This window comes from Rhincodon typus, chromosome 7 (genome assembly GCF_021869965.1).
Source record: "Rhincodon typus isolate 14 chromosome 7, sRhiTyp1.1, whole genome shotgun sequence".
Taxonomy (NCBI): domain Eukaryota; kingdom Metazoa; phylum Chordata; class Chondrichthyes; order Orectolobiformes; family Rhincodontidae; genus Rhincodon; species Rhincodon typus.
Genome location: NC_063338.1, coordinates 19544611 through 19569938, shown reverse-complemented (window position 1 = coordinate 19569938; position 25328 = coordinate 19544611). Strand labels below are relative to the sequence as shown.

The 25328-nt window shown below is 45.0% G+C and overlaps 1 protein-coding gene across 1 annotated transcript in view; it reads right to left on the bottom strand.

Moving 5' to 3' along the window:
• Window positions 1–25328, bottom strand: part of ahr2 (aryl hydrocarbon receptor 2) — a 138234-nt gene that overhangs the window by 11100 nt on the left and 101806 nt on the right. Inside the window, exons 3-9 of the mRNA XM_048599000.1 lie at window positions 21839–21951; window positions 10620–10709; window positions 4371–4494; window positions 3496–3626; window positions 2628–2830; window positions 1503–1612; window positions 156–297 (exon numbers count right to left, since the gene is read on the bottom strand). Of these exons, the coding sequence (XP_048454957.1) occupies window positions 156–297; window positions 1503–1612; window positions 2628–2830; window positions 3496–3626; window positions 4371–4494; window positions 10620–10709; window positions 21839–21951 (913 nt within the window). The remainder of the gene's footprint in view (window positions 1–155; window positions 298–1502; window positions 1613–2627; window positions 2831–3495; window positions 3627–4370; window positions 4495–10619; window positions 10710–21838; window positions 21952–25328) is intronic.

The window sequence follows — 25328 nt, the reverse complement described above, 5'->3', positions numbered from 1 at the left end:
TTAAAAATGGGCGGCATGGGCAAGTTGGGCTGAAGGGCCTGTAGATCTCCATGACTCTACTGTCAGTGCCTCTAAACCAGCACACACAAGAGGCAATCAAAGTGAGGTGCCAGGCCAAAAACCAACATTTGACATTCTGCAAACCACGGACTTACGTTAAGGGCCTCTGTTTGCAAATGATGGAGTCAGGCTTTCCACCTTTATAGACCAGCCGGGCACTGGCCTGGACCCAAACCCAACTGTTCTGTTTGGTCAGCAATCTGAACACTGTCATTCCACTCTCTCCAGTTTTAATCACTGAAAACACAAGCATAATGGGATTAGAAAGCAAGAAGTGAAACAGGCAACTAGCCCCATCAAATTACTCCTTCCACCCACCAGATAATGGAAGGTGTAGACTTTTCGGGCCAGTGTTTGTCATACAAAAGCGAGTGAGACCCTGGAATATTCAGACTCCCTCTGCCAAGTACTCCCACAGTGACTGACATTTTACAAGTTACAAAAGTGAGCTCTGGATCTCAGCAGCATGGGCTGGGTGTCTCACATGGTCATGGCACTGCTATCGGTTATCCAACAAATTCATCTGCTCCTGCTTATCCTTCGTTTCCTGTAATGCCTTCCAATAGATCCCATTTTGTCTCATTCACCATTCTGGTTACCTGTACATCTGCAATCTACAGGCAGTCTCACTCTCGCAGTGTTCTACCTCTCTAGAATAGAGTGATACAGTATCCCAGCTAGTACATTAAACTAAAGCTCTGGAATCTATATGATAGCCAGTTTAATTGGAAAAATGTAAACAAGAATGCCTTTGAAGACTGGGTTGATCGCCATGTCACATGTTAGCATTGTCTGCAATGTCACCAGTTCTGGTATTAGACATTCTAATTCTGCGGTCGTTAAAGGTGTGCTTGCTAAAATGTGAGCTCTGCAAATACATAGCTTTCTGTTTCAATGGACAGATCCCTCCCTCTTGTGGAATGATGGCAGTACCACAGCAGCAATTTGCTCTTGGGCTCCACGATGTCTCCTGTGAACGCGAATACATTAACTGGAAAGAGGAGACAGACAATATTACCCAACTGGATGCCGCTAACTGCTTTTGTAAAATTACTATTCCAGCCTGACTTTCATGTCCTTCTTCATATAATACTTAGGTGCTTCAAACCCAAGCTTGGTATCATCCAATCTATCCTACAGCTGATCAGAGAATCCCTAAGCTGCAGAAGCAGGCCATTTGACTCATAAAAGTCCACACTGACCTTCCGAAGGGCATCCCAGCCAGACTCACCCTCCTACTGTATCTCTGTAACCCTGAATTTCCGATGGCTAATCCATCTAGCTTGCACGTCCCTGGACACTATTGGTCATTTAGCATGGCCAGGCCACCTAATGATGTCTTTCTTGGTTTCTGGATGCTAATGACTGACCAGCAATATGGAGCCTTATCCCCTCACACAGTTTCTCAATGTAAGTGAAAGGTGTTGTTAGGCTATACTCACTTCTCAGATGATTATCCGCACAGTACATCATATCGGCAGCATGGATGAACTGGTAACCTGTGCCTCGCATGCACAGCTCAGTCTCCGTGTAACCCAACACAAACTTGCCCCTGTAAAGGAACAAAAAGCACTCCATAACTAAACGATACCAGACATGAGAATGCCACACCATGGACTGTCTTGAAGATGAGTAACATCCAGCTCCAGTGCCTGTCCCTCACTCCATTGTCCCCCCCCACCCCCAGGCAAGACCTGTCACTGATTAAATCATCTGCCCTCTTTGGCAACAGGGCGTTCAAACGCCCAGTCTGTACTCCATTTGCGTGTTGCGTGAACCTAAAATACTCCCTTAGGCTTTGCCCTTCAAAGCCAGGATTAATGTTCCTTGTGCTGAAAGAACAACCCTATCTGGATTTGCTCTCATCAGATATCAATTGAGAGAGCTCCTGACACTCACTGTGAACGTTCATGTGGGTGGCAATGGATGCCAACTGAGGCTGCAATGCCCCACACCAGTGTGGGTCAATGCATTTCAGAGAGGTGAGAAAGCAAGAAGGACTTTCTAATCAAGTGACGCTGAGCAAAAACTGATAAGCCCATGGGATTAATTCACAGGATGTGGGCATCAATGGCTAGATCAGCATTTATTACCCACCTCCAAAGCCCTCCAGAAGGTGACTGTGAGCCCTCTTCTTGAATGTAATGGAGAGCCTCGTTGGACCAATTCTTCGTCTCACCTTCTGTGAGCTCAAGGATGATTTATTTCCACTCTGCTTCAACAGGCTCCAGGTTGGCTGGCAGTACAATGTACCATCGCAGACTCTGCCACACGTAGGGCAGCTAGCACTCGAAGGGTCGGGTCAATGAATCATTTGGATGCACTCCCTCAGGCACCTTGACCATTTTGTAGAGCAGTTTAAGAGTCAACCACATGACTGAGGGTCCAGAGTGACACATGGGTCAGATTGGGTAAGGATATTAGTGACTGTCTAGTTGACCGATAGTCACCATCGCTGACAGCTACCTGCACTCCCCCCACCCCCCAATTTCACCAGCACTTCAGTTCCTTTGACATGCTGTCAATTACCATTCACATCCCCCACCCCCGTGTCCCACAATACGTACTTTGTGTCGCATGCCATTGGCGTGAAGTCCAACCTGTGTTTAGTCTGGAATATGAGCGTCTTGGCCCGCACCTCCAGGATGGACGGGGGCTGGAGAGGGGTTGCCATGGCAAACAGAGCCAGCTGAGAGGGGATGGGAGTACCGTCCTCCGCTTTCTTATTTTGTCCATGTAGGAACTTCAAACGCCCCTGAAAGTTCAGCGTCTATGACAAATTACAGAATCGATGAATGAAAAACGCACAGTGCCCTGGTTCCAGCCTAGGTACACCAACTTGTGTGTTCAAAATCCCAAAAAGAGGTTGGCTTACCCAAAAGGACCCAGTTCACCTGGATCACTCTGTGAAGGTAGCATGCCAACGCAAAGGCCTGATTTTACGTTGGATTATTTGACATTTCATTGTTTTGAGGTACATACCTTCACAATGCCAAAAGGTCACTACCTGGCCCAGTTTTTCCCTCCTGTTGGCTTGGTCATCTGATCTAACATCTCCTAACATGACTCGGTGTTTTATAACACACCTGTGAACGCCTTGGAGAGTTCCCTTACAGTAAGGGTGCCATTTAAGTTGTTGTAGTCCAGATGCAAAGTCCAAGGTGGACTGTCCCGAAAGCCGTGGACTGGTTGAGTAACAGGAGACGCAATCCCCTTCGCGTGTTGCTGTCAGTACAGGAATGTGGGAGTCCTAGCTATCACACCCATCTGGGATGCTGATCAGAGACTTTCCAGGTCTCCAAAGCTCAACATTAGATAAATGCATCGAGACAGCCTCCTGATTAGAGCCATCTTTGCCTGTCTGCGCAAGAGGTCTACCCCGATTCCAAACACAACACGCAGAAACTGAAACGGAGCCGATTCTGCATTCTTTACCAGAAAGCCAGAGGAGTTGTCCAACAGGCAACGGAACCGACAGATAAAGTTCCTCTCCATGAAAGAGGAATTCTCAGGCGCCAAATCAAAGGTCATGACCCTGGAGCAAAGGCCACCGTTCTCAGCAACACCTAGGTAGTGAAACAGGAAGAAAAATGTATCAGGAAGTAAGACACAAAAAGGTGGGTGATCCGAATTTTTACAAAAGGATGAAATCGGGGCATTGTTACAGCATGTTCACCCTGTCATGCCTGTAGCAGCTCTTCAAATGGGCAATGAACCCTAAGCACAATAAAATCTAACTCCAACTGTAACCTGTCACAACCCAGGCTGCAGGGGTTCACTGTCAAGCGGCCAAGATACGCAGGAGGCCTTCTTACAAGATAAAAAACCTTCCAATGCTCAAACTGAACTTCCAATGACGTCTTTTGAAGACACCACTCCAAACGCTTCCACATAAATTAATCCCAAGTTTCCTGAGCTCTATTAAATATGAAGCACTCTTGGCGCAACCTGCACATTTTTGTTTTTGCAGGAATGGCTATTGTTTCGAGAGCGCGTGGAGGAAGCCAGGTCCACCACGGCTTTCAAAAGGGAACTGGTAAGCAACTGAAGCAGCAAGGCGATCTGCAGGGCTATGTGGCAGAAGCAGGAGAGTGGGAGAGTGGGAGAAGTCAAGTTGTTCTTGCAGAGGGCCAGCACGGAAACGATGGGCCGAATTTTCTACTTCGGTGCTGTCACCATTCTACAATCCAATGCATTTATCAAGCACATTTTGTGAACTGATCTGCCGCGTCTTTGACTTGACGCAAAGGAATATTTTTTCGTTAATCGTAGTGCTTTGATCTAAACCTGCGAATTATATGATAACTCACCATCTGCTCGAAGGTCAGATTCCTGACAGGCAGGTGGATTCAGAGCCCAGTGTAGTTGCTGACGGAACATTGCCCGGTCGTCTGTGTGGATCAACTCAAAGACACTTTGGTGTACCACATCCGACTGCGACAGAACAGGAAAATCACATCGAGTCAATTGGATAGTCAGACAGCACCAAACCGAGAATAATGGCCCACTGTCAGCCAAAAACCAGAGAAACATAAATTCCTAAGTGCCTGCCAGCAAATGATCAAAGCTAGGATACAAATAGAAAGGGAAACTGGAAAAACTGGAAATGTTAAAACAACAAATGCTGGAACTGTACAGCGGGTTATTCAGAAAGTACGGTGGGGGTGCGTGTAGGGAGATTCGAGGCATGTTGTATGGGTAAGAAGAAACAGACAGACAAAAGGGAAAGATTGTTACATTCCCTCAAGCATTTTACAGCAACAACATACTTTTATTATTTTATGCACAACAAGCTCCCACAAAATACAAGGCGCTGATAAGCAGACAATCTGTGTTCTAGTGACGTTGATTGAGAGATAGATGTTGGCTATGACATCGAGAGTAATTTCCCTGTTCTTCCTCGAAATAGTACCTTATGATCTTCCCACCTGAAAGGACTGGTCAGTTTTTGAGTGCAGTGCAGGAAAAGGTGGAACATGAGCAATAAGGTTCGGGGGTAGGTGAGCGATAAAGAGAGCGAGGGGGAGGGAGGTGAAAAGGAGAGCGGGGGGGGCAAAAAGGAGAGCGGGGGGGCGAAAAGGAGAGAGCGCAAGGGGGGGGAGAGAAGGAGAGCGAGAAGGGGAAGATAAAGATAGCAAGGGAGGAGAAAGAGAGGGAGAAGGAGAAAGAAAGTCAGGACAGCAGAGTCAAGAACATAGAAAAACAAAAAACAAGAAAAAGGGGAACAGCAGGGAAGAAGCAAGCATTGAGAAAACTCTCAGCATTGTATTCCCTCCCTACTGCTGTCCAACACAGAGTGTCCTATACACCTCTCTGCAACTCAGTGTAAGTACTTGTCCCTCGTGTGTATTTCCCTGGTTATACTGAGAGAGGAAAGTAAGGGAGAGAACATGGCACCCAGAGTCCAATCCTGAGCCCATCCTGCCTCCAGGCAGAGGTGACTGGGTTAGGTTTAGGAGCAAGAACTCTGCCCTATGGGCTGTGTCCCTGGCTCAAAGCTGCCACGTACCTGCAACATTATTCCAGAGCTACTTCTTCGGTTGTGACCAGCTACTCACTGCCAAGTGGCCAACAGACCAAACAAGCACGGCTTAATAAGCCACCATGATTAAAAAAAATTCCTTATTATGGGCACTCATTCACAGCGACACACCAGCAGTTGCTGTTTGCCGAGTTGAAAATACGCCATTTATCCTGTACCGGAGAGGTGGGATGGGTGCAAAGTGAGACTGAGAGGATCCACCAGCAGGATGGCAGCAGATTGAGGGGTGGAGGAGTTGTACAAGGGAGTGGGATGGAGCAGTCGGAATTGCTGCTCACACGGAGACAGAGCCAATTCCCTCAAGTGGACTTTTACAGAATTCCAAGGTAAGGCCAAAGGGGAAGTCCGAGAACTCTGCAAACTCTCACTCCACAGCTTCTCAATCACCTAAACCCCCAAACGAAGCTGGACATAACCCACTGAGTGAAGAGCTTTCGCTTCCACGACTGAATGGAAATCAGACAAAGACCAAATCAAAAGGTCAAGCAACACACTGTGACGCCCCATTGGCGGATGCTTTAAGACATTTCACTGAGGCAATAGTTTTGTATTTAAATTTATCAAATTGCACTCAAAGCTCTTCATACCTTGGTGAGCCTTTAACGATGGAAATGTTCCCGATGCAGCATGGGAATGGGAAATGATCCAAGTGAGTTTTCTGCAATCCTAACACAGAACGCAGCACCATTCATGAAGAGCTGAACCCCAAGTGTGTATCTTCACTTTTCAGGCATTGATTTTTTTTTTTAAAGAAGTTTCAATTTTTTAAATATCAATTTCCTCTAGCCCCATTTAGATTTCATCTTTTCAGGTGAGCATGTTGCTAGTCATAATACTGGAACACCACAGTCTGACAGCAAGGCTGCAGAGATTGTTTTTGAGGATGGGAATGCCTGTGGTTTTGTGATTATCTGTTTCCTTCAGAAGTCTCTTACCAGCATAGATTACGTCAACAGGAGGGCTGGTTCCACATTTCAGCACATGTCACTCCAACGGAATTCTGTATCCAGACACAACTGCACTGAGCAACCCCCCACCCACCAGCCAAAGCTGCTCCCCCAGACAGAGCTCCGCACTCCTCCCCGCACCTCCCAAGCAGATACAGCTCTATATCGCCCATTTTAGCATGGAATCGAACTCCCAAAAACAGTGGCTGAGGGACGATAACCAAAAAAAAACAACTTGGCCTGTAGAGATCACTTGGAGGTCATGCCTCTGACAACCAGTGTTTCTTCCTTGGCGCCTCAGTGCATTAAAAGAAAGCTGATGCCCAGTTGCCAAAACCACAAAGTTTCCTAAATATAAACTGTGCAGGATGGGAAACAGCAAACTCTGTGCTTGCGTCACACCGAAGATAAACAAGGACAGAGGCCGCGTTCCCTTCTAATGGCTCTCTGATATTCAACCGCTCCACTCTAAGACTCTCTTTTACAAACGCTGCATCACAAAATAAATAAGCTCACAATTCCCAGCATTGCAAACACTAAACAATTAACTGCAGTTCATTTAATGTCATAATCGAAACACTTCTGTGTACGATTTAGGGCAACGGTTTTCGGTTCCTCCTCTGTATTATCTAAAAGGTACATGTTCTTTCCCAGTGACTTTAGAGTCTTATATTTTGCAACTACAGGTGAAAATATTTATTACATTTCCCCCTTATCAGAAATGCAGCCAGACATAATACATTAGTTATGTAATACAGCTCCCTGTTTAACATTGCCCTTCCAGTCACATCCATCTGGTACATCACATGTTTTAAAAAAAGTGCATGTAACACCCTCCACATACCATCAAACAAAACTTCTTCCAGCTGGAAGGTAAGTCAGAACAGATATAGCTCCTTCTACATTATCCTTCCTATATTTGCCCTCCAGTAGTATCCATCAACTGAATGCTAACTTGTTCACTCCTATAGACTTGGTAATAGGACTTAGTTCAGGTTTCCCGTTCAGCCAATAAATTCAAAAACCTTCCATTCCATCAATCTATGCCAGATTTTAACACCGAACCTGTCACTGCAAACACGGGCCAGGATTCCTCAAGTTTGCTGATACTCAAGTGACCATACCATCCTCTTCCAAAGGCTCTTCTTTATAGTCCGTACTTGGCCTCAACATTGTCTATCCAACTGTAGCCATAGCATCACTGGCAATGGCTTCTCATCCCTCCAACATCTCCCAGAAATTGATCCTTGGCTTCATCTAATTCAAGCTTCTCTCTCTCAAACTGTGTGGTGAATTCTATCATATTATGATCACTGCCCTCTAAGAGTTCCTTCATCCTAATCAAGTCTACCTCATTTCATATCAGCAAATCCAGAATTCCCAGTTCCCTACTGGGCTCTAACACAAGCTGCTCCAAAACAAAGTCTTGACATTCCACAAATTCCTTTACTTGAGATCCGCTACCAACGTGATTTTTCCCAGTCAAATCCCCCATGATTATTGTAATGGTGCCTTTCTTACATGCCGATCCTATTTCCTAATTTATTTCCTTTCCCACATCCCGGCTATTGCTCGGAAGCCTGTACACAACTCCCATCAGTGTCTTTTTTTCCTTTGTGGTTCCTAAACTCTACCCACTCAGATTCTATGCCTTCTGATTCTATATCATTTCTTGCTACTGATTTCATTTCATTTCCTACTAACAGTATAACCCCACCCCCTCTACCTGTCCATTCGAAAGGACATGTATCCTTGAATATTTAGACCCCAACATTGATCCCCTTGCAGTCATGTTTCTGCGTTGCCCACAACATCATAAGTGCCAATTTTCTGCATTTCATGCACAAGTTCCCCCAAGTTCCTTTGTGTTGCAGCTTTCTGCAGTTTCTCTCCAGTTAAATAATATTCTGTTCTTTTGCCATCCTTTCCAAAATGAACAACTTCACATTTTCCTACATGATACTCCATTTACCAACCTTTTGTCCATTTACTTCATCTATAAATATCTCTCTATAAGCTATTGGTATCTCTCTCACAACTTTGCTTTCCACATATTTTTGTGTTATCTGCAAATTTGGCTACAGTACATTTATTTCCTTCCTCCAAGTCATTTATATTGTAAACAGTTGTGGTCTCAGCACTGATCCCTGTGGAACCCCACTGGTCATGGGTCACCAACCTGAAAATGAACCCCTTATATCCATTCACTGTTTCCTGCCCATTAGCCAGTTCTCTATCCATACTAATATACTACACCAACACCATGGGCCCTAGTGTTGGGACTTAACCTTTTGTAAGGTACTTTGTTGAACACCTTCTTGAAGTCCAAATACAACACATCTACTGGTTCCTCTCTATCCACTCTAGTTGGGACTTACTCATAAAAATCTCTGATAAATTAGTCAGACACGATTTCCCTGTCTTGAAGCCATGCTGACTCTGCTTGATTAAATTATGATTTTCCAAATATTCTGTTATTACCTCCTTATTAATTGACTTCCAATACTTTTTCAACAATAAATGTTAAACTAATCGGCCCATAGTTACCCACTTTTTTTGCCTCCCTCCCCTTTTGGAGGGGAATGACACGTAAGCAGTTTTCCAATTGTCTGGCACTTCTCCAGAATCCAAGGATTTTTGGAAAATTGCAACCAATGCATCTACTATCTTTGTAGCTACTTCTTTAGGGTCCTAGGATGCAAGCCATCAGAGCCAGAGGACTTATCTGCATTTAGCCCCATTAGTTCGTCTGATACAACTTCTCTAGTGATAATAATGGTACTTAATTCCTCTCGAATTCTTGAGTATTAGTGGGTTGTTCTAAGTGCCTTTCACCGTACAGACTGATGCAAAATATCTGCTTACCTCCTCTGTTATTTCCCCGTTCCCCAAAACTGTCTCTCCAGAGAGGAATCCCCAAATTCCTTCATTCCTTCATTCCTTCAAAAATCTATTGATCTTGGTCTTCAATACACTCAATGATTGGCCATCCGCAGCTCGCCAGTGTAGAGAATTCCAAAGACCCTCAAACTCTTAAATGAAGAAATTTCTACAAAGCTTAGTCCAAAATGGCCAGCCTTTATCCTGACACTGTGACCTTGTGTGCAGATGTTCTGACTAGAGGAAATATTTTCTCAGCAGATACCCTTTCAAGCCCTTTAAGAATTTTATGTTTCAATTGGATCATCATCAATTCTTCCAAACTCCAAGGATTCATAAGAATATTTGTCCCCATTTTAAGAATTTAAACAAAGCAGATTACAAGTCTTTAACAACAAGCCTGTCATTTAGAATGAAGCTTATAAAGGACACTTCTTTTGTTACAGCAGTTTTAGATGAGCTTTTAATACCTTTCAGTAAAAAAAATCTCATTTCAAAGATTGACCCGAATACTGATCATTCTGTTTACTGGATGGATAACAACAATTTACATTTAAATATCACTTTCAGAACAGTAAAACATCTAAAAGCATTTTGCAGAGCATTATCGAACAGAATTTGGTACTGAGCCACTTTGGGAGATATTAGGTCAGATGATCAAAAACGTGGTCAAAGGACTGAGTTGGAAGAACGGTCTTACAAGGAGGAGGAGAGTGAGTAGGGAGGCAGAAAGGTGAAGGGAAGGAAATCTAGAGCTTACAGCCCAGGTGGATAAAAGCACAGTCATTGACAGTGGAGGGTGGTGGTACAAGAGCACAAAATAGAAATTTTTCTAAAAATAAAATCAAAGAAAACATAGAAGAACAAAAATACCTGAAAAGAAAATCAACATCTAAAAAAGAGCTCATATTGTCACAGAGACTCTTCAACTATTTTTGATGAAGATTGAGGGGATGCTGGTTTTCTTGACGTCCTGTCTAATTGGCTGATCCCACCAAACCTATCTTTGGACACTTCTCACCAGAAACAATGACAGTCAACCTGTTAACGTGAGTTGCATTTGACTTCAGGTCCCAAACGTGAAAGGCTTGGATCTATCCCATTGGGCTGCCCAGCCCCACAAACAGTACGATCTTTACCATAGCTGTTTCAGTAGCACAAATTCTTTCCATGTACGATCTCAGACTCACCTGGTGAAAGCCAAGATAGTCCTGGATGGTGGGAGACGCGTAGAAGACATAGCCTTCAGCAGTGATGACCAGAATAAATCCATTCAGAGCCTTTCAAAACAGGGCAAAGGGTTATAAGTCGCAGCAATAAGTCAACATAGAAAGCAGCAACTGACATCTGAACCTCAACAAGCTGCATTTATCAGCTGCTAAGTTCAACTAATGTGGACCACAATGATCCAAGCCTACACTTAACTGCACTTGTGTCAGTCCAATTTGAAGGCACAGAAGATTTCTTTAGAGTGTATCATCATCGACTCAAGTGACTTTATTTGTAACAGAGAAGTGCTTTCCAAAAACATACTTTTGGGTGATTTTATTCCACTTATCAACAATAAAACCATCAGGGTCAGGTATGGAACACTTCTCTAACTTTGCCAGTCCGTCAGTATTGGATATCGCTGCCTCAGGGCAGTGTCACTCAGTTAAATGGAAAGTAAAGCTGTGTAGATAATTTTTAATCAAACTGTCCACATGCATTACAACACATTTCTGGAGCAGGTGGGACCTAAACCTAGGCCTTCTGGTTCAAAGGAAGGGACACTACCATCGTGCCACAAGCCCCCAGCTAAAGCAGTGTGTGCTGTGTCCCCAAGCTCACCTGAAGGTGGATTCCTCCCTGACTGCAATAGTATGATCTTCTCATGACCACCACAGCCATATTTATAGCTTCGCCAATAGAGATTGCCAATTTAATGCCAGCCTGTGCCAGATCTTTCAAGTGCTTTTTTTGCACCACGATATCAACTAGGAACATTTTGACACACTATAAATCAGTTCACTTCAACCAATAACTAACAGTGGAGAGAGAGAGAGAGAAACAGACAAGAGGGTTTACAAAAAAACACAAGCTACACATGGCAGGACTGGAAGTGTGGTGGCTAGCAAAGATTCTGGATTCACAAGCTGCTTCATCAGATAGAAAAGAATTTGCTTTGGTCTCCGCTTGATCTTTCATATCATGATTTAATTTTTAAATTTCGAAGGTTAGTAACTGAAGTTAGTGCAACTCTCAACAACCTATGGTTCTCATTAACGCAAAAACATCAATGCCATATCCATTTATGGTCATATGTGTCCTATCAAAATATGGGAATGGAATAAAGTGTGTCATTGTAAAATAAAGAAGGTTTTCCATGGGAGCACTGTGTTCAGAGCATGAAATTAAAGCAGCACTCAGATGTCCTTCCTTGTGTCAATGTTTTCTGACAGTTCTGCTGATCCTCCATCGTTGCCAAAAGACGGCCCCATCAGGGACTGTCATAAGGGCATTAAAAACAGGAGCAGGAGTAGGTCTTTCAGCTCATCAAAGCTGCTCTGCCATTCTGTATGATCTGATCTGATTGTAGCCTTGACTCCACTTTCTGGCCCGCCCCATAACTCATGATCTCCGTGCCAATCCATCAAAAATCAGCCTTTATTATTATTGATTTAGCAACTGCAAATCTCCAGAGCTATGCAATAACCTCCTCGTTTCTGACTTGAAGGTGATTAATCTGCCATTTAATCCCATCGCTTCGAGGGAACACTCATTGTTTGAAACTCTCCACAAACGCATCAGGAACTACTAGCGAGGACCCAGCAGTGAAGGTAGGCTGTGCAGGAACCCTGGCTTGACCCAGTGTGTTTAGCAAGGAGCATTCTCAATGTGGCATTCTGAAGTCTGCCATTGATCTGGAAGCATTTGTCACAGGGAGCGTTTTGGTGACTTATGCTGGTTCTCAATCCTTGATCCAAAGAACGTCTGATGGTGCTTGTTGGTCAGGAAGGGTGCATCAAATGGAATGCCCAGACGGGAGGTCAGCAACAGGTCGATGCAACACGGAAGGTAAGCGAGGTTCAGCACTGGACGGTTTCAACCCATTTGTGGGTTTTCATCAGTCGACAGACACGTTCGGGAATGATTTTTGTAACGACGGCAATCCAGGGAGAGTGGCTGAGGAGAGGGTTCCAGATACAATGCTTATTGTTGCAATCAGCCAAGTGTCTTTGCTCAGTAACCTGAGTGTGACGTGAAACACGCTGAGGTCTGGCGCCTTGTGCCCCACGCATAACCAGTGAGCTCGGTTTGTACGTTATTTCTGGCTTTCACTTTCCTGCTGCTGCTGCTTTCTTCAGATATTCCTGGAAGGGCAAAGTCCGCTTCCAAGAAAATTGTATTGGGATCATGCTGTAGCCCCGGCCGTCCGTGCACTATGCAGCTCATTTCTAGCACCAGCAACGTGGGAGGTGGGATACACTAGATAGAAGTATTCAATGACCCAGCTTCTATTGCTCACAGTGGATAGGAACTCCAAAGACTGACTCACATCACAAAGAGAAATTCCTGCTCACCTAGATCTTAAATGGGAAACCCATTTTCTTTAACCTGTGCCCCTTAGTTCCAGACTCCCCCATGAAGGGAAACGTCCTCTCTGTGTCTACCCCGTTAAGCCCCCTCAGATCTTCTCTCTCATGTTTCCGAGCTCCAGTCGGTACAGGCACAACATGCTCAACTTTTCGTGGTAAACCCTCCAAGCCAGTAATCAACCTCAAGAACCTTCTCTGACCACCAGGCCCCCTACAGCCCAACCAGATTGGTTGCTGCAGCTCATGGCAAAGGAATGGAGTAGCTGGCATCTGTAATTAAAGTGAAAATGGCAGCAAAATGCCAACGATGAACCACAGTGCCAGCTCATACTGACGACCTCAGCAGACATGCAAATACCTCCATTTTCTATGCATGGAAGCGAGACAGAATCTACGTTTTCTTCGGCCAATTTATCTTTGTTCCCTGGCTAATCACACAGGGTAATCCCTGCTGCGGGTTTTTTTTTCCTGAAATACTACATTCTATAAAGCACAATACATTCCAGTGGCCCCTCCCCCGACACTCAGCCCCCACCTCCCCCCACACCATGTCATACCATTAGTGCTGATAAACATCCCCTCACAATTAATGACTGCTTTGTTCTAATGCTGCTCCAATATGGGAAAAGGTTGCCAGCAAATAATGTAAATACAACCCTAAGTCACGCAAGGGAACCTTTTCCTCCCAAACAATGTGCTCTCAGCTCTCTGAAACAGTTTAAGTAAAGGGAGGCACCATTAAACTTTCAATCACTGCCAAGATAATTAGACTTTCTTGACCCAGTCTATTGTTGACCTGTTTTAAAAAAGCTCAAGTTCCACACTTCGCAGGATGTATTAAATACTAATGGTACTCAATGTTGATAAAAGATCCCACAAAAGCCCGACATAGGGCTCCCCTGCCCTTGACAGCATTCGAGAATAGTGAAGAGTATTAGTCCCCGAACATGGTGGCATTGGAGTTGCACTTGTTTTAAGGGCCTGTGGTTAGCTATTTCAATCAAAATACACAACATTAGACTTTTATCTCTTCTTTCATTCGTCTATTGGATGCACACGAGACTGGCGAGGCCAGAATTTACTACCCATCTTGAATTTCGCTCGAGAAGCTGAGGGAATACAATAAAGTGCTTTGCTGGGCCACTTCGGAGGGCAACCAAGAGTTGACCACATTGCTGCGCAGTGTATGTTCATGGGTAGCAAGACCTGGACAACATCCAGGCTAAGGCTGACAAGTGGCAAGTGGCATTTGTGCCACACGACTGGCATTCGACCATCTCCAACAACAGAGAATCCAATCACCTCCACTTGACATTATCATTGCTGAGTGTCCCCACTATCAACATCCTGGGGTTACCATTGACCAGAAACTCAACTGGACTCACCGTATAAATACTTTGGATACAAGAGCAGGTCTGAAGCTAACAATTCTGTGATGAGTTACCGACCTCTTGTCTCCTCAATGTCAAACTATCTACAAGGCACAAGTCAGGAGTATGATGGAATACTCTCCACTTGCCTGGATGAATGCAGCCCCAACAACACTCAAGGAGCTTGACACCATCCAAGACAAAGCAGTCTTCTTGATCGGCACCACACCCAAGACCTTAACCATTTGTTCTCTTCTTCACCAACATACGGGCGGCATGGTGGCTCAGTGTTTAGCACTGCTGCCTCACAGCGCCAGGGAGCCAGGCTCGATTCCACCCTTGGGTGACTGTCTGTGTGGAGTTTGCACATTCTCCCTGTGTCTGTGTGGGTTTCCTCCGGGTGCTCCGGTTTCCTCCCACAGTCCAAAGATGTGCAGGTTAGGTGGATTGATCGTGCTAAATTGCCCGTAGTGCTCAGGGATGTATAGATTAGGTGGGTTATAGGGGAATGGGTGTGGGTGGGATGCTCTGAGGATCAGTGTGGACTTGTTGGGCCGAAGAGCCTGTTTCCACATAGGATTCTATGATGCAGGGTGTGCCATCCACAAGATGCACTGCAGTAAAACACGAAGATCCTCTGACAGCACCTTCCAAACTTGTGACCTCTACCATCTTGAAGAACAAATGTAGCAGAGAAATGGGAACACCAACAGCTAGAAATTCCTCTCCAAGCCATTCACCATCCTGACTTGGAAATACATCACTGTTCCTTCCCTTGATCAGAATCCTGGAAACCCCTTTCCTAATTACAGTATCCTTACCACCCAAGACCACAGTGATAGGTGAAAGGCAGCAGCTCACCATCACCTTCCCCAGGTCATTCAACGAAAGGAAATATATATAACGCACATGGGCTTTGAATGAATAAAGTGAAAAGAAAATGAGTAACCATCGAGATTAGTTATAGGGCACAGCTGTTAATTCCTTGCCAACTTGATGACCTGTAACAGGACTAGCTGCAATTTATACTGAAAAAAACAGCATCTGTTCCCAACACGTTCAGGTATTAAACTAATAAAAAGGAAAGAACTGCAGATGCTGGAAATCAGAAACAAAATCAGAATTTGCTGGAATAACTCAGCAGGTCTGTTAGCATCTGTGGAGAGAAATCGAGTTAACATTTCCAGTCCAGTGACCCTTCTGCTCCTGAACCTTTGCTCTGAAGCAGCAGCATCGCCGGAAATGAAATGCTAACTCTGCCTTCTCCCCACACATGCTGCCAGTCCTGCTGAATTTCTCCAGCCATTTCTGTTTTTGTTACATTCAGGATATTGCCTGGAGCCATCAGCAGATGTACAAATGACTTCTGTCTTACTGGGTTTGCTTTAATCTGGATTCCGAAGCAAATTTATGCTAAAGTCCCAAGTCAAACCGGATTGGGTCTGTTTTGATGACCCATATTTTGCAGGCATAGACACGCATTTTATGCTGCATTACCATAACTGCCGTCCCATCCCAACTGATTGTGTTTCTGACACACTTGTACCTCTGTTTGCATCTAAAGACTCCCTAATGCAGTTTTATCCAAAGAATAACAAATGGATAGGAGTTGACTCCTTCAGATTCCTACTTTAAACGGCTTTATAGGTTACTCCATCACAAAAGACCCTGAGCAGGGCTGCTGTGATTTTGTGCATTGGCATGTGGTGTGCCATCTAGTGGTGATGACAGCCACAAACAGCTGTTCAAGAACATTTCGAGTACAACAGTACACTGATCTGTCACAATATAACGAAGTGTACAGTAGCACAGTGGTTCTGTTACTTGACAAGTAATCCAGAAGCCTTGGCAGCCGAGGAATGCCAACATAATTAAATACATTGAAGTAAAAAGCTTACACCACAATGGTGACCATGAAATTAGCAGGTTCCTGTAAAAATGCCCGTGGTTCACTGATGTCCATTAGGGAAGGAAGTCTGAGACCCTTACCCAGTCCAGCCTCATGCAACTCCAGACCAACAGCCCACCAGCTGCTAGCTGAAATGCTGCAGTGAGCCCATCAGTCAGTCATGCTCACCCACTCATGGGAACCAAACGGCAAGAAATTCTGGCCTTACCAATGGGGAGCCACATTGGTAATGGGATGCAGACATCAATATCCAGGTCAGCACTTGTTACCCAGTTAAGAATCACTCATTAGAATGATACAGGGAATGAAGGATTTTAGATACATGGAAGGATGAAGGAGATTGGGCTTAACCTTCTCTGTTCCAAGGAGAATAAGAGATGACCTTCTTGATACGTTCAAAATTATGAACAATTTTGACAGGATAAAGAAGGATCTTCTATTTCCAGTAGTCAGTGTATCAGCAACTAGGGGTCACAATTTCAAGATTGCCAATGAGAGAGCTAGGAGTGAGATGAGGAGAAACTACTTAGAGTTGTTAGCATTTGGAAATGCATTGCCTGGGAGAGTGGTGGGATGGATTCCATTGGAGGTTTCAAAAGAGAATTGGATATATGTTTCAAAGTGATAAAGCTAAAGGACTACGGAGATAGAGCTGAAGAGTAGGACTAGCTGGGTAGCTCTTTCAGAAGTCAGTACAGACACAATGCATCAAATGATCTCCTTTTATCCTGCAGAATTCTAAGTTTCTATTGCCTTGGGTCTGGAGTCACGTGTAGGCCAGACTGAATAAGGATTGTACGGTTCATTCCTTCAAGGACACTACTCCACCTCTTGCAACTGCCCCTTCTACTCTCTATCCTCCTCTCTCCCCAACAACATATGCCTTCAGCCCTTCCCCAAACCTCCCATCATTTCTCATCCTTTCTCCACCTCTTGGAACCAATCCCTTGTTCTACAATTTTCCTCCATTCCCTCGCGGAGCTGGTTTAAAATTTTAATTCATGTTGCAATTACTAATGTCTACTGGCATTATGAACAATGTTTTCTATCCCTTTTTCCGAAAAGTACATCTGTGTGGAATTTAACGTTAGATTGGTTTTCACAACAAGCAATAGTGGTCACCATCAGACTAGTTTTTTATTCCAGATTTTTATGGAATTTGAATGGCGCCATCTGCCATGGTGGGATTCAAACAAACATCTCCAAAAATATTAACCTGGGGTTGTGGATTTCCAGCCCAGAGACATTACCACTATACCTCTGCTCATGCCATCAACTCAAAAGAGCCACTCAGCCCATCAAGTCTGTGTTGACCCTCTGAGTAGCATCCCCCTCTTCCACCCAGACCCACGCCACTGCCCCATCTCTGTAACCCTGCATTTCCCATGGCTAACTCACCTAGTCTGCACATCCCTGGCTACTTATGGGCGTTTTAACATGAACAACCCACCTAATCTGCACATCTTTGGACTGTGGGAGGAAACCGGAGCACCCAGAGGAAACCCACGCAGACACGGGGAGAATGTGCAAACTCCACACAGACAGTCGCCCGAGGCCGAAATCAAACCCAGGCCCCCCCTGGCGCTGTGAGGCACCTCTGCCAACCACTGAGCCACCGTGCCACCCTTTACCTAATCTCAAGAGCTCGTATGAAAAACAAAAGCCTCTTTTTCTACTGCTTATTGCTACTGCGTATATACCAACCATTTTCCATTGGCTTTGGGAAGGATCCACTGACTCTTTATTTTCCCTAGGGAATTACGGCCAGGAAATTTGAACAAGAGGGATGGGGCTGCCTAAATCAACCTCACCCCCCCCCCCCCCCATTTTCCCCACCCTCCCTCAAACCTCATTTCCACCTCACCCTCAAATGCTCCAATGCTTCCACCCAACAACATCCACTCACACAACCTCTCCCCTTCATCCACCCTGTCCCCCACTGACCGTGTCTGCTCGCTAACCTCCTCCCTCCCCTGGAACACCTCCCCTTCATCCCCTACCCAGTCCTTGCCCAAATCTCCCCACAACTTCCTCCCTTCCCCCAACTCTGGAACCATAACCTCTCTCTCTGCAACATCTGCCCCCCTGCCTGCACAGATGTTTTAAAATTGTAATCCGCGTTTCTACATTTAGCGTTGATTGCCCGAAAGTTTGACTTGTTTAATTGCGTTTAATTGTGCTCCAAGTTACAGAAGAGAAGTAGTAATAAAACAAAGGGTGGCTCAGTGGTTAGCACTGATGCCTCACAGTGCCAGGGACCTGGGTTCTATATCAGCCTCCGGCAGCTGTCTGTGTGGAGTCTGCACATTATCCCATGTCTGAGTGGGTTTCCTCCGGATGCTCCAGTTTCATCCCACAGTCCCAAAATGTGCAGGTTAGATGGATTGGCCATTGAAAATGCAGGGTTACAGGGATAGGGTAGGTGGGTCTGGGTGGGATGCTCTTCGGTGGGTCCGTGTGGGCCCAATGGGCCGAATGGCCTGCTTCCACACTGTAGGGATTGTCTGACTTTATGGTTCTAAGTACATCTATGTGGAATGTAAATTAGCTGATTATTATCTGCAAACTCAATTCCGCATCAAGCCAATTGTGACTAAAGAATTTGCAAACTTTTTGCTAAACAGAGAGAAAGAGTCGGGAAAAGAGACGACTTGAAAATCTCCTCTTAGCAACACGAATTTACAGGGGAGCTCTGGAAACAGGACAGCAATTAAGAATTCCCGAGGGTTGGCAAAGAAAATTCAAGTTGGCGCCACAAATCATTATGGAAATGTTCGGAGCACCATTTTCCCTAGTCAAATGACAGTGAAATGACACAAGGAGCTGTGGGAGAGACACAGAGGGTATCCAAGCCATGCTAGTCACACCAAACGACCAGCCGCAAGCTGGGAATGTTAGCCGTGGGTCTGTACGCGGCAAACTCAGCTCTTAGTTCAGAAGGTTGGGGATTCGAACCTCACTCTAGAGTCTGGAACATAAAAACTCTATGCTGACATTCTAATGCAGTACCAAGGGAGTACTGCAGCATTGGGGGTGCCGTATCTCAGGGGGCAAAAAAAATTAAACCGAGGGCTCCCTGCGAATGGAAAGATCCTATGGCACGATTTCACAGAAGGAGAAGGGGCATTCTCCCCAGTGTCACAGCCGTTACTTCTTCTGCTCTCACCATCTCCAAATGCAGATGGTTTGGTTCTTATTACATTGCTCACAGAAAGTGCTGGAGAAACTCAGCAGGTCTGACAGCATCGCTGCAGGGAGAAAAACACAGTTAAACATTTCGATTCAGATAATAATGCATTCGAGTTCAAGTCTGTTAAACCGGAATGTTAGCCCTGTTTCTGTCCACAGATGCGGCCTGACCCGTTGGGTTTCAGATTGCCAGGATCTGCTGTATTTTACTAGTATTGTTACATTGCTGTTTGTGGGATCTTACTGTGCACAAATTGGATGCCACTCTTTTAACATTACAAGGACGACTTTGCTTCATTGCTGTACAGCCAGTGATGTCCTGAGGTCATGATAGGCATTAGATAAGTGCACCCCCTTCTTTTTAACATACCACTTTCGTTATTATGCAGCCGCCTCTAGATCTGTGTTATTTGCTGCAAGGGCACCCATCAACCTACAGAAGGCCAGTGCTGAAAATTGAGGATCAAGGTCACCTCATCAGATACTTATTCCACTTTCAGACACTATGCTATCATCTATCCCGTCCACCATTCAGGAAGGCCATGGGGAGTCACAGGGATCTCTCAGATAACCATACCACCCTCCTCACAACCATACCACCCTCCTCACAACCAGACCACCCTCCTCACAAGACTCTCTTCATGTTGTCTTGACATATAGAGAGATTGTCCACCTTTGGGACAGTTCAGTGGTTAACACTGCTGCCTCACAGTGCCAGGGACCGGGGTTCAATTCCACCCTCGGGTGACTGTCTGTGTCGAATTTGCACATTCTCCCCGTGTCTGTGTGGGTTTCCTCCGAGTGCTCTGATTTCCTCCCACTGTCCAAAGATGTGCAGGCTAGGTGGGTTGGCCATGCTAAATTGCCCGTAGAGTTCAGGGATCTGTAAGGTTAGGTGGATTAGCCATGGGAAATGCAGGGTTACAGGGATGGCGTGGGTCGGGGTGGGATGCTCTGAGGGTCAGTGTGGACTTGATGGGCTGAATGACCTAATTCCACACAGTAGGGATTCTATGATCTTTGGAGAGTTCAGCCACCCACTATAAAAGAGGTCTCTTTTCATTTACCTCACTCTCCCCTTTTTACTTCACTTTCCCATTCACATTGACATCCCCACTGCCTTTCACGCTCTGACCTGTTTTGGGTACCTCACTTATCATACTGTTTTGTGTGGCCTTGTTCCCAGTCCCTGTATGAGCTTTTATTACCGACAAAGCTATTCTACCCACAGGTTTGACACCCTCCCCCATCCTTATCTTCCTTGCTTCATCTCACCCCACACACTCCGACCCTGGAAAAACAGCTCCCAAAACCTCTCTCATCAATATTGCCCAAATGCCACTCTTCCAAACTCCACTCAGCCTTGCTCCAGTTGGCCTAACAAATAACTCCCTTACGTCGGCCATTGATTCAAAAGATAGACCAGCCACAAAAATACATAGCAGCTACAAGAGCAGGTCAGAGACGAGAAACCCTGCAGTGAATCACTCACATCCTGTTTGCCTGTCCACCATCTACAAGGCACAAGTCAGGAACGTCCACATTTGTCTGATGAGTCCATTGCCAACAGCAATCACAAAGCTTGACATAATCCAGGACAAAGCAGCCCAACTGATTATCACTCATCCACCATGTTTAATATTCACTCACTTCAGCACCTCCACACAGTGCTGTGTACCATCTACACGATCCATAAAATAACTTAGCAAGCCTTCTGCAACGGCAACGTTCTAACCCCATGATCACTGCCACCTAGAGAACAAGGGTTGTAGATGCATGGCAACACCACTTGCTCTAAGTTCCCCTCCAAGTCCCTCACCTTCCTGATTTGGAAACTTCACTGTCACTGGATGAAAATCCTGGAACTCCTTTCCCAAACAGCAGTGTGTGTGTATATATCTCCACTACATGGACTGTGACAGTTCAAAACCACAGCTCACCACCAACTTCTCAAGGCCAATTAAAATTCGGCATAAATACTAACTCTGTGCAACATCCTTATTTCGTGAAGGAATGAAAATAAAATCCCTCATCTCCAACAGGCCTTTCATTAATTGCTACTGCCCCAGTACAGCTCCCATCTCTGTAATGTAGCATTGAATGCATCTAGGGAATGATTAGCCTGGTCATCATGATCAAAATCAGGGCAAACACCTCCATACTTTCTTGCAAAGCCCAATCCTTCCAATACTCAAGATCCTGTAAGTTTAGGCACTCCCGTACTCCAGATTCAAATCCTATAGAAGTCCCTAATGTTCCTCAACACTTTGCACTGAGAAGGAATTAAGAGAGCATAAGCATTTTTCAAAATAATCTATCTGTCCAGCAGTGCTTCATCTTTCTTGCATTACATTGCTCCTCACCTCGAGCAATAGATCTCCCTCGGAGATGATCGGCTGACCATTTTGCGGTCCATTTCCTTGGAAATGTGCTGGCTTATCCATCAACCAGCTGGCCTTGCTCCTCTTCATGCTGGCTGAAAGGGGTACAAACAAAAGGACACTTTAGAAAAGGAACAGAGTTACAAATCAACGCGCATTTCTCTTTTCCGACAAAATAAATTAGTGCCAGACAAGAAATTACTCATAAAAGGTGGCCTTTTCTCATAAAACATTGGTTTATTCTGAGCAGCAAGTTTAATAAACCCGAACTGGAGCGTACTCAGGTCAAACCCATTTTAGCAGCCCATTCACACAATTCTCAGCCCTTTGTCTGTCCTTTCATTAAAACTTATGATTCAATAGCACGTCTAATAATTTACAGAAAGTCCATTATGTTCACAATTCACCTAACATTTTAAATGTTTAAATTTCCCATGGCAAATTGGAACAATGATTCCAAAACTCCTGAGGTTTATCAGGGCCAGCTTCAGTGCCACCTCATCAGGGGATGAAATAAATTCTACGGTCGCAATTTTCAAACTCTTCTCCATCGCAGTGTCGAACAATGAGAGCAGACCTACGAAAAACCTCTGCAACAAAGTGTGTTGTAACGTTCTCTGCTCGAGGAAGAATAACTTGTATGATTAGCGCTTGATGGCACATGGTCCGTCCAGAACAAAAAAATAAGTAGGTCATGCTTCATAGAGTCACAGAGCTGTACAGCACAGAAACAAACCTTTTGGACCAACTCATCCATGCTGACCACATATCTGAAATGAATCTAGTCCCATTTGCCAGCATTTGGCCCATATCCCTCTAAACCCTTCCTATTCACATACCCATCCAGATGCCTTTTAAATGTTATAATTGTGCCAGCCTCCATCAGTTCCTCTGGCAGCTCGTTCCACACATGGCACCACCCTCTTCATGAAAAAGGTTGCCCCTTAGTTCCCTTTCAAATCTTAAACCTTAAACTTATGCCCTCTAGTTTTGCGCTCCCCTGCCCTGGGGAAAAAGACCTTGGCTATTCATCCCATCCGTGCCCCTCATGATTTTATAAATCTCCATAAAGGTCGCCCCTCGCCTCCGACACCCCAGAGAAAATAGCCCCAGCTTATTCAGCCTCTCCCTGGAGCTCAAACCCTCCAAACCTGACAACATCCTTGTAAATCGTTTCCGAACCCTTTCTAGTTTCACAACATCCTTCCTACAGCAGGGAGACCAGAATTGCATGCAGTATTCCAAAAGTGGCCTCACCAGTGTTCCTGTACAGCCGCAACTTGACCTCCCCACTCCTATACTCAATGCACTGCCCAATAGAGGTAAGCATACTAAACGCCTTCTTCATCACCCTACCTACGTGGAACTCCACTTTCAAGGAACTATGAACCTGCACCCCAAGGCTTCTTTGTTCAGCAACACTCCCCAGGACCTTACCATTAAGCATATAAGTCCTGATCTGATTTGCATTTCGAAAACGCAGCACCTCACACTTATCTAAATTAAACTCCATCTGCCACTCCACGGCCGATCGGATCAAGGTCCTGTTGTACTCTGAGATGACCTTCTGCGCTGCCCACTACAATTTTGGTGTCATCTGCAAACTTACTAATCACACCTCCGATATTAACATTCAAATCATTTCGATATAAATCAGTTATATTTTAATCCATGCATGCAATGTGGGCCAGTATTTATTGCTCATCTCCAAATCCCTTGAGAAAGTGGCAGTGAGCTGCCTTTTTCCACCACTGCAGTCCTTGGAATGCAAGCAGTGCTGTTAGGAAGAGAGTTCCAGCAGCCTGACTTAATGAAAATGAAGGCTAGACGATGTAAGTTATGATAGTGGAGCGCTCTCATGTATCTGCTGCCTTTGTCTTTCCAGATGGTAATGGCCACGGATTTGGAAGGTGCTGTCGGAGGAGCCTTTGGTGAGTTACTGCGTACGTGTTGTGGAAGGCACACACTGCTGCGAATTTGCATCAGACGTAAAGGAAGTAAACATTGAAAGTGGTGGATGTGGTGCCAATCAAGTGGACTACTTCATTGTAGATGGTGTCAGGCTCCTTTAGTGTTGTCAGAGCCAAGCAAGTAGAGAGTATTCAATCACACTTTTGATTCGCAGATTGTGGACAGGCTTTGGGAATTCAGGAGACGAGTTTCTTTACCTTAAAATTCCTGGCCTGTTGTAGCCACGGTATTTACATGGGTCGTGTATTTCAGTTTCTGGTCAGTGGTTACTCCCAGGGGGAAGTTCAGCAATGGTAATACCATGAAATGTCAAGGGGCAACAGTTAGACTCTCTGTCTTTTTGAAGATGGTTCTTGGGTGGCACTTGTGTGACTCATACATTCTCAGCCCAAGCCTGGTAATTTTCTGAGTCCTGCTGTTTAAGGACACGGACTGTTGCAGAATCTTGTAAATCGCAGATGGTGCTGAATATTGCTCAACCATCCCACTTCTTACCTTTCAATTGAGGGAGGGTCATTAATCAAGCAGCTGAAAACGGTTGGACCTAGGACATTACCCTGAGGAACCCTGTAATGATGCTGGGGGACTAAGATGCTTATCCTCAGTCAAACGCTGCCTTGGGTATTCATCAGGGGCAGTCAGTCTCATCTCACCTCTGGAATTCATCTTTTTTGTCCATGTTTGAACCAAGGCTGTGAGGAGGTCAGCAGCTAAGTGAACAAGGCAGAACCCAAACTGAGTGGGGGTGAGCAGGTTGTTGCTATACAACGGCTACTTAATTAGATATACCACTTGTTTAACTGGCAGCTGATCTCAAATAACTCCGTGTATGTGTATGAGAGATATGGAGAGGTGTGTCGGGGGGATGCGAGACAGAGTATATGTACAGGATGGCACATGTGGGTAGACTGGTTTTTTAACCACTTCTACAGCCTGTGGGCACTCCGCCTTTTGCTAATATGAGGAATGTTAAGACAATGAGAATTGTATCCTGGTACATATCAACACTTTCATTGCAAGAGGGAAGAGAAACAAGACAGGAGTAAAGATTACTTGCTATGCTCAAACATATGAATTTAGTTGGATGTAGGTATTTTTGATGCGAAAACCTCTCTCTTTAACCTCTTTTGACGTGTATGATAAACTCTTTCCAATCCACCATGTACTCAATGGCCATCCTCTGTGATGACATAATATTATTAGACTATGTTACACTGGGCGAATGAATTCCAGATCCTTAACCTCCTGACAGCATTGCCCTTTCACGGTGCGTTGAATAAATTCTAGTAACAGATTTGAATACCTCTTGAGTGGGCTTGAGAAGGTGGCAGAAAACATATTCTTCAGAGCCAGAAATTGGTTTTGGTGCCCTCCAGAGTCTATCACCCTGGGTTTGTTCAAATTAAGACCATTGTGCAAGGCTCTGGTTCAATCCTATCTTGTAGAGCTCTACTGGTCCTCAGGACTTGAGGGGAGTGCCAAAAGATGGGTTTGCTCTGCA